Raw genomic sequence first — 14,054 nt, 5'->3', positions numbered from 1 at the left:
CTGACCTTCCCCACATCCATCCACGCGACAAGGTTCGCATCCACCTCCCGGATGGTGGCTGGTCTGCTCCTGCTGTCGTTCTAAGGCAGGTGGCCCCCCGCTCCTTCCTGGTCCGCTTCCTGGATGGATCCATTTGGCGCCGCAACAGGCGGCTCTTTGCCTGGCTCCAGGGTCGTCACGGGATCCTCCGACCAGCTCTCCTACTGATCCCGCCGTGGACTGTGTGGCGCTTCCAGTCGCTCTGCCTGCCCCTGACGGTGCTGCAGCCCTCCCGGCTCCTGAGGCACCAGCCATTGCCCCACCCTTGAGGCGGTCAACCAGAGTTCGTCGCCCACCTCAGAGACTGAACTTATGAACTCTGTACACATGTGGACTCTCTGAAATGTTTTTTTTTCCTATATCCTTTATTGTTGCCTTCGTTATCCAGTGATTTGTAAATAGATTCGTTGGTTGTTCCAGTTCATCTGCACCAGGCACCTTCCTCTGTAAATAGTCTTGTTCCCTGTATATAGCTTTGTACATATGTCTTCGCACCTCACACGTAGCTAGGTACATTCTCCACACACCCACACTATTTATTAGCACGTGCCTATATCAACATTTTTTTTATAAAAGGGGGGATGTCATAATATACACCAGTATATCATGGTGCAGACACACACTGATGGACACACATAGGGACCAATCAACATGTACAAACACCGCAGCCAATCACCAGTTAGAATACACACACTATAAAGGCAGAGGGCACCACGGTTCCCGCTCATTCTGGATGCTGCCTCTGAGTGTAACAGGAACTTATTCAGCCCACACAGACTCACAACACGTGCTGAGAGAATCAACTGGTTCGGACAAGGCTTAGGTCTCTAGTTTAAGTTAGCATCATTTAGACCCACAGTCATCGTGTGTTAGTTAGTTAGAAATAGTTAATAAAATTGAGTTGAATCGTCATTAATGTTGGAAGTGTCTGTTCATCTCTCAAGTCTACACTAGCCAACACTTCAATCAGGTTGCAGCACGTTGTCCTACTTCGGTTTGACTGCCAATGTCACTGAAAGTACCAACTGTTAAAGCCACACATTTCCAGGTCAGTCGCAAAGCAAAGGTCCCTCTTCTCTACAACAACGGTGCCCCACTTCACCAGCATTATCCTTGTGGCTCCGTGACAGAGGCTGACCATTTCGGAGGTTCTCTCCTTATTGATCTGGGTTTAGTTCAAACCAAGCTGCCAGAGCGGAAAGCAGGTTTCAACATGGTTGATATTCCCTTTTGTACTGCGTTCAGAGTTACAAATGAGGAGACCTACGTCAATATGTTTGGTTGAGATTAGGTGCCGTTTTCATTACCTATTCACAGAACTGTGACCTGTAGGTAAAAAAGGTAGCACAATGGGAAGCGCTGTTGCTTCACAGCTCCAAAGTCCCAGATTCGATTCCCGGGTTGGGTCATTGTCTGTGCGGAGTTTGCACGTTCTCCCTGTGTCTGCGTGGGTTTCCTCTGGGTACTCCAGTTTCCTCCCACAAGTCCCGAAGATGTGCTGTCGGGTGAATTGGACATTCTGAATTCTCCCTCCGTGTATCCGAACAGGCGCCAGAATGGGGCGACGAGGGGATTTTCACAGTAACTTCGTTGCAGTGTTAATGTAAGCCTACTTTTGTGACAATAAAGATTACCACTACTATTATTAAATCAGTTGAGAAGAATAAATATTGTGTAACATATCTTCCAGAGTGACCTTACCAGAGACATAAACACCTCGGTGTTGTATATAAACAACAAAGCTCACATGGTTACGTTGGATTATACGGTTCATATCCCAAACCAGGACGATGATGGACAAACAGATGTGAGGTAGGTATGTTCCCTAGAACAGGAGTGGGCAATTGAAATGTGAGGAGGTAAAATCAAAATTTAATTTTGAAAATGGTCAAATGCTGTCTTGATGTGGCAGCCGCTCTCGCCTCAGAGGGCATTTAAGAGTCATCTACATTACAGTAGGTCTGGGGGTCACGTGTAGACCAGACTAGATAAGGATGGCAGATTTCTCACCGTAAAGAACACCAGTTAATCAGATGGATTTTTACAACATTTTATCTCGCGATGCATTTGACGAAGTATGGCATTGAGAAGCCCGAGCAAATCTGGAGTCAATGAGAATCAGGGGAAAAACTCTCCGCCAGCTGCACTATAAAGGGAACTTTGCTGGCCTATGACACAAACCATAGGAATGTAACATGCAGGGCAGGAAGCAATTAGGAAGACAATTGGTAGTTAGCCTGTATTCGAAAGGATTGGAGAACAAGAACAAAGCCATCTTTCTACAATTGAACTGGTGAGACCACACCCGCAGCACTGTGCACAGTTCTGAGCTCCTTAAGGAAGGGCATATTAAGCCTCTGAGGCAGAACAGCAAAGGTTCGCTAGACTAATTCCTGGGAGGAGAGGATTGCCCTCTGAGGAGAGATTGAGGAAGCTGGGTCTAGCTTCCCCGGAATCTGGAAGATTGAGAGGCGATGTCACTGAAACATAGAAAATTCTTAAAGTGTTGGATAGAATAGATGCTGTGAAGATGCTTCCTCCTGATTGTGGAGTCTAGCGCTAGAGGTCACAGCCTCACAATAACGGGTCAGCCATTTTGGACTGAGCTGAGGAGAAATTCCTTCCCTCAAAGGGTTGTGAACCTTTGCAGTTTTGAACCATGGCAGCTCAGTTGTTGAGTACATTCAAGACGGAGATCAAGATATTTTAGGATGATTATATTGAATGACAAAGCAAGCTGTAAGGGCCACATGGCCTTCGCCCGACTCTCATTTCTCATGTTTTAAGTTCCCTTCTTGTGGCTCTTACAACCTTTGCTCCACACTGACTGTAATGCTTTGGTATAAGCCAGCTCTCCTCTGATCCCATGTGATTTCACCTTTTGTACCAGTCTACCATGAGGTACCTTGTCAAAGTATCGAGTACTTATCCATGACTCACCCTTATCCCTCTCAAACCTTTCTTCTCTCAGGGCAGTGAATCTGTGGAATTCTTTACCCGAGAGGACTTTTGAGGTTGGGTCATTCAGCATGTTCATGGTTGTGACAGACAGATTTTCTAAGCAGCAAAGGAATCAGGGGTTATGGGGATCAGGCGGGAAAGTGGAGTTGAGGATTATATCAGATCAGCCTTGAATAGCAGAGCAGACTCGATGGGCAGAATGCCTACTTCGGCTCCGACGTCTTGTGGTCCAACCCTAATATTAAATTCTATCATATTATGGTCACTGTTAGTTAAGTGATCTCTTACCATTAGATCACTGTCTAGTTCAGCTCATTGCACATTACAAAATCGAATGGGGCTTGTTTTCCTGTTGTTTTAAGAAATGATTGATCCAGGAATGTGTGCGCATAACATTTTGTGTCTTTGGGACTTGAGCTGTTTTGCTTCTGCTACCTGTTGGGGGTGGAGATTGGGGTGCGGGGGGCGGGGGGGGGGGGGGGGGGGGGGGGGTGGAGGAGGCTGGGACTACCGGTCCGTATAACCTGGAATATTTATCTACCACCCATGCCCAGCTTTCAGCCAGCTTTCTGTGATGATACCAGGCACCCTATTTTATTTATTCATTGAAGAGATGTGGGCTATATTGTCCTTGAACTGAGTGGCTTCCTAGACAATTTCAAAGGTCATTTAGTTGCATTTGCACATCAAATTCACTTGTGCTTTTCCCTCAAGGCTACGTGGCCTTTGGTTTGGACTCAGAAACTCTGCCTTATTTGCGTTTGCATGAATAAGCACCAAAGGCTGCCATTCACCTTTAATCGGTTATTCAGCACAGTGTAACATGGCGGCACAGTGGTTAGCACTGTTGCCTCACAGCGCATGGGGCCGGGTTCAATTACGACCTTGGGTGACTGCCTGTGTGAAGTTTGCACATTTTCCCAGTTCCCTCCGGCTGCGCCGATTTCCTCTCATAGTCCAAAGATGTGCAGGTTAGGTGGATTGGCCATGCTAAATTGCCCCTTCGTGTCCAGGGATGTGCAGGTTAGGACAGGGCAGGGGAGTGGGGCTGGGTGGAGTGCCCTTTCGGAGGGTTGGTGCCGACTCGACGGGCTGGTTGGCCTCCTTCGGCACCGTAGAGATTCTATAAACCCCGTGAAACACTTTACCCTTTTATCTTTTCCTCAGCACCTTCCGTCTGTCCTACTATCCTCATCGCGTGGATGCCTTCACCAAGATGCTGAAGGACGCTTTCCAAGGACAATGCCAGCACAGCCTGTACGGTGACTTTAAACCCCACAAGCTCGGCCAGGAATACGTTCCGTGCTACTTCATCCACGTCGTGAAGAGGGCTGATTGAGTCCCGACTCTCCAGATAGATCGAAACCTTGACCCCGGAAACCACCCCCCTCCCTCCCCCCTCCCTCCCCCCTCCTCCTCCCCCCCCCCCCCCCCCCCCCTCTCTTCCCCCCTCCCTGGAAAAAGAGGAAGACCAAAAACAGAAGTGAGGGGTGATGAAGATGGGCTTTAAAAGATTATTGTAGCAGGGCATAGGTTGAGGGCTTTGGGTCTTTTAATTTGCAATTGGTGTCAATCATGGAAGGGATTACTATTTCAATTATATTGTAATTAATAAACACACGTGGGTGTTGGTTGTTAACCCTGTAGCAGATCCAATGCTATCAGTATTGGACTAATGTTAGATATTCATGGTCAGAAATTAGGACTGCATCTCAACCACAATCTCCCACTCACCCCCCCCCCCCCCACCATTCCAACCCATTACCTACCCCCAACCCCCCAATCCCCCACCAACCAGCTCCCATCTTCTAAAGTTGGTGGTGCTAGGCAGGCAACAATCAGTGTCTGAATCAACAAAGAACATAGAACATCCAGTGCAGAAGGAGGCCATTCGGCCCATCGAGTCTCACTTCCACCCTATCCCCATAACCCAGTAACCCCTCCTCAACTTTTTTGGTCACGAAGGACAATTTATCATGGCCAATCCACCTAAATCAGCGAGGCAATCGTACACACAATCATCCGTTGTTACCCAGTGAGATCAGCTAATTTAGCCTAGGATCTGCCAGAATCTAAATGTTTAGTGCGTGACAAGAACACAATTGCCGTTTGGTGATGCAGCCTTGTGAATCAAGGAAAAATTATCTGAGCCACAGCAGGTACACAACATTCACCAGAGATCCACAGTCCCCCTCAGAAAGGATGGTGAGCACTTTTCCTGTATTGTATCTGTTCCTAAAGGGCATAATTGTGCCAACTGGTTTTGAAGGTGCTCTCGGCCTTTTTGATCTCCCATTGTATGAATAAGAAAAGTACACTGCCAGAATCTGCAGCAACTCCTATCGCTAGAGAGCTACAGATGAGCTCATCCATCCGAAAACGACCACGCAGATCACCCATCAGAGCATCCAACTGCTCATTGAACAATTTCTCATATTTTTGCCATAACTACCTGACTTGTAAATCCATTCCCAAGTGTTAATCGTTCTTTCTGTGACTAATTTCATGACTTCAATAATGTTAATTTCCCCCTTGCCCACGTGTTGTCTTGGCCTAGTTTAGCTTTCTGGATTCATCTTTTCTCGACTAATTACTGACTTAAATATTTTGAAATGTTTCCTTTTCCAGCCAGGGAGCGGGTCTTGGCTCGTAATCGAGCCCATTTCCCCAGGGATCTGTCTTGTGTAGTGTATTAAAAAGGTTCCGTGGCCTTTGAGCCGCCAATGTATGATGTGGCGTGGTCACAGTGTGCAGTGCGACATCCTCCCATACATTACATTGAGGCTGAATAGTTTACCATTCTCCATGAGTGTGCTGATCAGTCGATAGTTTCAGTTAGCTTTGATCCTGTCACCTTGGAATGTTTGAGAAGGTAAATTTGCTGAGGGTTACAGACCCAAATGCCAACATGCACTTTTTAAGCCTTCAACGACTATTATTATTGTTACTGTTGTTATTGAAATGCACCATGAAACTTCTCAGGACTGTGATCTAACCTGATTCATTGTTAACAAGTGAATATACTTGCTGTCTGTATCAGAGTTTCTTGTTTCTGACAATGGTTAATACAAGCTGTGACTAATGTCTGGTTATTTAAAAGTGGATCCTTTATTGTCAAATCTCCAGTCCTCCAGCACTCATCCACACTCAGTATGAAATGTATAATCTAAGGCCTGGGCTAATTCCTCCCTCGCCCTCTGTTTTCACCACTGGCTGGGGCCTCTGGATTTTTGGCCCTCCCAGGTCATTGAGCTACTGTTTGACACACTTTGAGCACAAGGGCGCTTGTTGACTAATGAGGCTGAAATCCCAAAGTGCTCAGCTTAGTGCAGGGATAGTATTTATCTCTTTATTTAAGGAAATATGTCAATATATTAGGTGCAGGGGCGGAATTCTCCCCTACCTGGTGGAACGGGCGGTCCCAGTGCCGAGGAGTGGCGTGAACCACTCCGACATCAGGCCGCCTCGAAGGTGCGGAATCCTCCGCACCTTCAGGGGCTAGGCCAGCACCGGAGTTGGTTGTGCCGCACCGGCCGGCGGGGAAGGGGCTTGGCACCATTCCAACCGGCGGCGAAGGGCGGCTGCCGGCCGGCATGAGTTGGCGCATGCGTGGGAGTGGCAGCGTGTGCTGGCGTCATCCCAGCGCATGCGCAAGGGGAAGTTCATCTCCGCGTCGAACATAGCGGAAGACCACACCAGCCGACGCAGGGGCACCCCCCCCGGGGCCAGATCCCCCGCACCCCCCGAGGTCCCCGGAGAACACCCACGCAGCCAGGTCTCTCCGGTAAGTTCCTACTCTAATTTATGCCGGCGGGACCGGTCGAAAACGGGTGGCCACTCGGCCCATCGTGGGCCAGAGAATCGCCGGGGGGGCGGGAGGGGGGTGCTGCTAGCGGCTGCTGACCGGCACGGCTCGATTCCCGCCCCCGCCAGATCCCCGGCGTCGGAGAATTCGGCAGCTGGCGGGAGCGGGATTTACGCCGCCCCGCCCCCGCCTATTCCCCAATCCGGCAGGGGATCGGAGAATCCCGCCCCAGTTCAGAGAAGAATTTCCAGACTAATACCAGCAATGACCGTGTTTGATTGTGCACGCCCGCTGACTGAAATAGCACGTGACGACATCCGGAGGCACATCCCTCATCTTTTGATGCGATTTTGCACTCTATTAGGTTGGGCGCGCCTGCGCGAGCAAAGTTGAATTCTGGCCCGGCAAGTTTGGGAAAGGTTGGAGAGGTTAGACTGAGATCCACTGTTCTTCAGACAAATAAGAGGTGACTTGATTGAAACGTGTGAGATCCTGAGGGATCTTGACAGGGTGGGTATGGAGAGGACGCTTCCTTTGTAGGGAGAATTTAGAACTAGGGGTCACTGTTTAAAAATAAGTGGTCACCCATTTTATAATCTTTATCTTTATTGTCATAAGTAGCCTCACATTAACACTGCAATTACGTTACTATGAAAAGCCCCTAGTCGCCACATTCCGGCATCTGTTCGGGTACAGAGGGAGAATTTAGAATGTCCAATTCGCCTAACGCACGTCTTTCGGGACTTGTGGGAGGAAACATCCGGAGAAAACCCACGCAGACACAGGGAGAACGTGCAGACTCCGCACAGATAGTGACCCAAGCTTGAGACCTGGTGCTGTGAAGCAACAATGCTAACCACTGTGCTACCGTGCCACCCCATTTAAGACAAGGATGAGGGGAAATAGTTTCTCTCTGAGGATCGTGAGTCTCGGAAATCTCTCCCAAAAAGAGCAGTGGAAGCAGAATCTTTGAATAGTTTTAAGGCCGAGGTGGATATTTTCTTGATGAACAAAGGGGTAAAAGGTCATCGGGGGTGAGCAGGAATGCGGGGTTGAGATTCCAATTAGATCAGCCATGATCTTATTGATTGGCGGAGCAGGCTCGAGGGGCCAAATGACCTACTGCTATTTTCTATGGAGGTCACCAGAACCTTGGGATTGGTTATCCAAGATTGGGATTGGGGCTGGTTTAGCACACTGGGCTAAATCGCTGGCTTTTAAAGCAGGCCAGCAGCACAGTTCAATTCCCGTACCAGCCTTCCCGAACAGGCGCCAGAATGTGGCGACTAGGGGCTTTTCACAGTAACTTCATTTGAAGCCTACTTGTGACAATAAGCGATTTTCATTGTCATTTCCTTTAAATGACAGTCCACAGGGCAATGCCTTGACCACTCAGAATTAATCTGCCTGGTGTACATTTTTTAAAAAATTGCAGTTAACTGTTAATTATCAGCTAACTGGTGGATTCTCCGTGGCGATGCCTTTCCCAGCCATAACACTGGCAATGAATCAGCACTCTCTTATGACGCATAAATAGTTGTTCCATTAACATTTGGTATTCTTGTGATTCGTCCTGATGTGTGCAAAATGAAAAGCTTCGACAACCTGTGTCTTTTTTTTCAGCATTTGCCACGTTCTGGTTGACCAGAAATAATTGTGTCTCAAGTAATTCCAATCACCAGGGAAAGGGCACTGAGAAAAATTGCTGATATATAGATTCCCTTCAGTGCAGAAGGAGGCCATTCACCTGGTCGAGTCTGCACAGACCCTCCAAAAGAATAACCTACCTAGGGCCCCCTCCCCCCCCCACCACCACCACCATATCTCAATACCCCCCACCTAACTTGCATATCCCTGGAAACAAAGGGGTTATTTAGCATGGCCAGTACACAGAATCTGCATAACTTTGGACTGTGAGAGGAAACCGGAGTACCTGGAGGAAACACACACAAACATGAGGAAATGGCTGAGGAACTGAACAGGTTTTTTGGGTCGGTCTTCACAGTGGAAGATACAAATAACATGCCAGTGACTGATGGAAATGAGGCTATGACAGGTGAAGACCTTGAGAGGATTGTTATCACTAAGGAGGTAGTGATGGGCAAGCTAATGGGGCTAAAGGTAGACAAGTCTTCTGGCCCTGATGGAATGCATCCCAGAGTGCTAAAAGAGATGGCTAGGGAAATTGCAAATGCACTAGTGATAATTTACCAAAATTCACTAGACTTTGGGGTGGTCCCAGTGGATTGGAAATTAGCAAACATGACACCACTTCAAAAAGGAGGTAGGCAGAAAGCTGGTAATTATAGGCCAGTTAACTTCGGTAGTAGGGAAGATGCTGGAATCTATCATCAAGGAAGAAATAGCGAGGCATCTGGATGGAAATTGTCCCATTGGGCAGACGCAGCATGGGTTCATAAAGGGGAGGTCGTACCGAACTAATTTAATGGAATTTTTTGAGGACATTGTCAGTGCGGTTGATAACGGGGAGCCAATGGATGTGGTATATCTGGATTTCCAGAAAGCTTTTGACAAGGTACCACACAAAAGGTTGCTGCAGAAGATAAAGATGTATGGCATTAAGGGTAAAGCAGTAGCATGGATAGAGGATTGGTTAATTAATAGAAAGCAAAGAGTGGGGATTAATGGGTGTTTCTCTGGTTGGCAATCAGTAGCTAGTGGTGTCCCTCAGGGATCAGTGTTGGGCCCACAATTGTTCACAATTTCCATAGATGATTTGGAGTTGGGGACCAAGGGCAATGTGTCCAAGTTTGCAGGCGACACTAAAATGAGTGGTAAAGCAAAAAGTAAAGAGGATACTGGAAGTGTGCAGAGGGATTTGGATAGGCTAAGTGAATGGGCTAGAGTCTGACAGATGGAATACAATGTTGACAAATGTGAGGTCATCCATTTTGGGAATAACAGCAAAAGGGATTATTATTTAAATGATAAAATATTAAAGCATGCTGCTGTGCAGAGAGACCTGGGTGTGCTCGTGCATTAGTCGCAAAAAGTTGGTTTACAGGTGCAACAGGTGATTAAGAAGGCAAATGGAGTTTTGTCCTTCATTGCTAGAGGGATGGAGTTTAAGACTAGAGAGGTTATGCTGCAATTGTATAAGGTGTTAGTGAGGCCACACCTGGAGTATTGTGTTCAGTTTTGGTCTCCTTACCTGAGAAAGGACATACTGGCGCTGGAGGGTGTGCAGAGGAGATTCACTCGGTTAATCCCAGAGCTGAAGGGGTTGGATTACAAGTAGAGGTTGAGTAGACTGGGACTGTACTTGTAGGAATTTAGAATGATGCGGGGGGGGGGGATCTTATAGAACCATAAAAAATTATGAAGGGAATAGATAGGATAGATGCGGGCAGGTTGTTTCCACTGGCGGGTGAAAGCAGAACTAGGGGGCATAGCCTCAAAATAAGGGGAAGTAGATTTAGGAATGAGTTTGGGAGGAACTTCTTTACCCAAGGGGTTGTGAATCTATGGAATTCCTTGCCCAGTGAAGCAGTTGAGGCTCCTTCATTAAATATTTTTAAGGTAAAGATAGATAGTTTTTTGAAGAATAAAGGGATTAAGGGTGTTCAGGCCGGAAAGAGGAGCTGAGTCCACAAAAGATCAGCCATGATCTCATTGAATGGCGGAGCAGGCTCAAGGGGCCAGATGACCTACTCCTGCTCCTAGTTCTTATGGGGAGAATGTGAAAACTCCACACGGAGAATCACCCCATGATCGTAATCGAACTCGAGGCCCCTGGCGCTGAGAGTCTTCAGTCCTGACCACTACGCCACTGTGCCACACTCACTGCTCCGTCGTTGTGACTGGTTTAGACCAGAGTATCTCGATGTGTGTGGGACCTTGCACAGTGAACCTGCACAAGTGATCAACAGCAGTTAATTCATCCTCAAACCCCATAGCCTTCCAACAGAACCGTTGCCAGAAACATGGCTCAATCCATCACACCTATTTCATTAGCCTACCAACAATCTCTATCAACATTGCCAGACAATGATAGATACACCTCATCAGCAAACACAGAACCAGAGGTGGGTTTACAATGGAATACAGTGTGCGTGCTGACCAATGTGAGGGGGAGGGAGGGGAGAGATACTGCCCGGTGTCTATGGGCCCCAAGCAGAGCCTGATAACTCGACATTAGCTGGTTGGAGGTGATGAAGCGGCCAGATTCTTGTCCATCAGGCAAGGCAGAGGGATGTCAGATTCTGATTGGTTGATCCCCTTAGAGCGGGAAAACAGACTCGTGCAAACGCCGAGGCGTGCGAGCAGCGCGTCAGCAACCGCCAGAGACGGAGGACGCGGCATGTGACCATGGCGGAGACAAGGGATGAGGGGTTTGACCGCGGCGGAGACGGAGTACGCGGGGTTTGACCGCGGCGGAGACGGAGTACGCGGGGTTTGACCGCGGCGGAGACGGAGTACGCGGGGTTTGACCACGGCGGAGACGGAGGACGCGGGGTTTGACCTTTGCGGAGATGGAGGACACGGGGTTTAACCGCCAGAGACGGAGAACGCGGGGTTTGACCGCGGCGGAGACGGAGGACGCGGGGTGTGACCGCGGCGGAGATGGAGGACGCGGGGTTTAACCGCGGCGGAGATGGAGGACACTGGGAATTAACAGGGCGGAGAAGGAGCAGCCGCCAGCCGGTGCCTCCAGGCAAGCGGGGTTGAAGCGCAGCCGGCAGCAGCGAGGCTTCGAGCCGATGCCACGATACAAGGTGAGCGGGTCAGCCGGCCATGCATTGACATGGTGGTGGCGGGAGTGTAGCTGACAGCGGGGTCACACAGGCTGTAAATTTACCTTCCTGACACTGAAAATGGGAAGGCCTGGGAGTGGGAGCGGAGTGGAAGGAGAGGCCTGGGATTGGAGCGGTATGAATGGAGGGGCCTGGGAGTGGAGCGGTGTGAAAGGAAAGGCCTGGGAATGGAAAGGCCTGGGAGTGGAGCGGTGTGAAAGAAGATGCCTAGGAGAGGAGTGATGAGAAAGGAGAGGGCTGGGAGTTTAGCGGTTTCAAAGAAGAGATCCGGGAGTGGAGCGGTGTTGAGGCGACCATCAATTCACTCGATCATGAGTAGAAGGAAACCGTGGCTTTAATCAACTTAGAACAGTGCCTGCCTGCGACTGAACCAATGCTGAGAACTGCCTGCAGGTTGACTGCTCTTTATACCTCCTTTCAAGGGGGAGGAGTCATAGGCAGAGCCCAGACATGCCCCAACATGTTCCCCTATGGATAATGCCATACTATGGCCCATAGGAGAAGCCCACAAGGGCAACAGTATGGCACAGATACAAATATACAAAAACAGGTGTGACAGCACAGATACAAATACACTGGTGGATTATTTGTATAAGATATTCACCACAGATGTGAATGCAGAGTCCTGAGGGTGGAGCGGTGTGAAAGGCGAGGCCTGGTTGTGGAGCAGTGCCAAAGGAGAGGCCTGGGAGTGAAGCAGTGTGAAAGGGTAGGCCTGGGAGTGGAGCAGTGGGGAAGGAGAGGCCTGGGAGTGGTGCAGTGTGGAAGGAGAGGCCTGGGAGTGGAGCGGTGCCAAAGGAGAGGCCTTGGAGTGGGGTGGTGTGATAGGAGAGGCCTGGTTGTGGAGCGGTGCCAAAGGAGAGGCCTGGGAGTGGAGCAGTGTGGATGGAGAGGCCTGTGAGTGGAGCGGTGTGAAAGGAGAGGTCTGGGAGTGAAGCGGTGTGATAGGAGAGGCCTGGGAGTGGAGCAGTGTGAAAGGAAAGGCCTGGGAGTGGAGCAGTGTGAAAGGAGAGGCATGGGAGAGGAGCAGTGTGAAAGGAGAGGTCTGGGAGTGGAGCAGTGTGAAAGGAGACTTCTGGGAGTGGAGTGGTGTGAAAGGAGAGTTCTGGGAGTGGAGCAGTGTGAAAGGAGAGTTCTGGGAGTGGTGCGGTGTGAAAGGCGAGGCCTGGGAGTGGAGCGGTGTGAAAGGAGAGCTCTGGGAGTGGAGTGGTGTGAAAGGAGAGTTCTGGGAGTGGAGCAGTCTGAAAGGAGAGTTCTGGGAGTGGAGCAGTGTGAAAGGAGAGGCCTGGGAGTGGGCAGTGTGAAAGGAGAGGCCTGGGAGTGGGCAATGTGAAAGGAGACGCCTGGGAGTGGGCAGTGTGAAAGGAGAGGCCTGGGAGTGGGCAGTGTGAAAGGAGAGGCATGGGAGAGGAGCAGTGTGGAAGGAGAGTCCTGGGAGTGGAGCAGTGTGAAAGGAGAGCTCTGTGAGTGGAGCAGTGTGAAAGGAGAGGTCTGGGAGTGAAGCGGTGTGATAGGAGAGGCCTGGGAGTGGACCAGTGTGAAAGGAGAGGCATGGGAGAGGAGCAGTGGGAAAGGAGAGGCCTGGGAGTGGAGCAGTGTGAATGGAGAGGCCTGGGATTGGAGCAGTGTGAAAGGAGAGGCATAGGAGAGGAGCGGTGTGAAAGGAGAGGCCTGGGAGTGGAGCAGTGTGAAAGGAGAGGCATGGGAGAGGAGCAGTGTGGAAGGAGAGTCCTGGGAGTGGAGCAGTGTGAAAGGAGAGGCATGGGAGAGGAGCAGTGTGGAAGGAGAGTCCTGGGAGTGGAGCAGTGTGAAAGGAGAGCTCTGGGAGTGGAGCAGTGTGAAAGGAGAGTTCTGGGAGTGGTGCGGTGTGAAAGGCGAGGCCTGGGAGTGGAGCAGTGTGAAAGGAGAGTTCTGGGAGTGGAGCAGTCTGAAAGGAGAGTTCTGGGAGTGGTGCGGTGTGAAAGGCGAGGCCTGGGAGTGGAGCAGTGTGGATGGAGAGGCCTGTGAGTGGAGCGGTGTGAAAGGAGAGGTCTGGGAGTGAAGCGGTGTGATAGGAGAGGCCTGGGAGTGGAGCAGTGTGAAAGGAAAGGACTGGGAGTGGAGCAGTGTGAAAGGAGAGGCATGGGAGAGGAGCAGTGTGAAAGGAGAGGTCTGGGAGTGGAGCAGTGTGAAAGGAGAGCTCTGGGAGTGGAGTGGTGTGAAAGGAGAGTTCTGGGAGTGGAGCAGTGTGAAAGGAGAGTTCTGGGAGTGGTGCGGTGTGAAAGGCGAGGCCTGTGAGTGGAGCGGTGTGAAAGGAGAGCTCTGGGAGTGGAGTGGTGTGAAAGGAGAGTTCTGGGAGTGGAGCAGTCTGAAAGGAGAGTTCTGGGAGTGGTGCGGTGTGAAAGGCGAGGCCTGGGAGTGGAGCGGTGTTGATGTGACCATCAATTCACTCGATCATGAGTAGAAGGAAACTGGCTTTAATCAACTTAGACCAG

General features: G+C 50.0%; 1 protein-coding gene across 1 annotated transcript in view; it reads left to right on the top strand.

Annotated features, from left to right (window-relative positions):
• gnmt (glycine N-methyltransferase) overlaps positions 1-6,099 on the top strand; it is a 70,877-nt gene extending 64,778 nt beyond the window's left edge. The window contains exons 5-6 of the mRNA XM_038799034.1: positions 1,730-1,851; positions 4,168-6,099. Coding sequence (XP_038654962.1) covers positions 1,730-1,851; positions 4,168-4,339 — 294 coding nt within the window. The 3' untranslated portion in view covers positions 4,340-6,099. The remainder of the gene's footprint in view (positions 1-1,729; positions 1,852-4,167) is intronic.
• The last annotated feature ends 7,955 nt before the right edge of the window (positions 6,100-14,054 follow it).

The sequence above is a fragment of the Scyliorhinus canicula genome, chromosome 6 (genome assembly GCF_902713615.1).
Source record: "Scyliorhinus canicula chromosome 6, sScyCan1.1, whole genome shotgun sequence".
Taxonomy (NCBI): Eukaryota; Metazoa; Chordata; class Chondrichthyes; order Carcharhiniformes; family Scyliorhinidae; genus Scyliorhinus; species Scyliorhinus canicula.
This window is presented reverse-complemented; position numbering and strand designations above follow the sequence as displayed.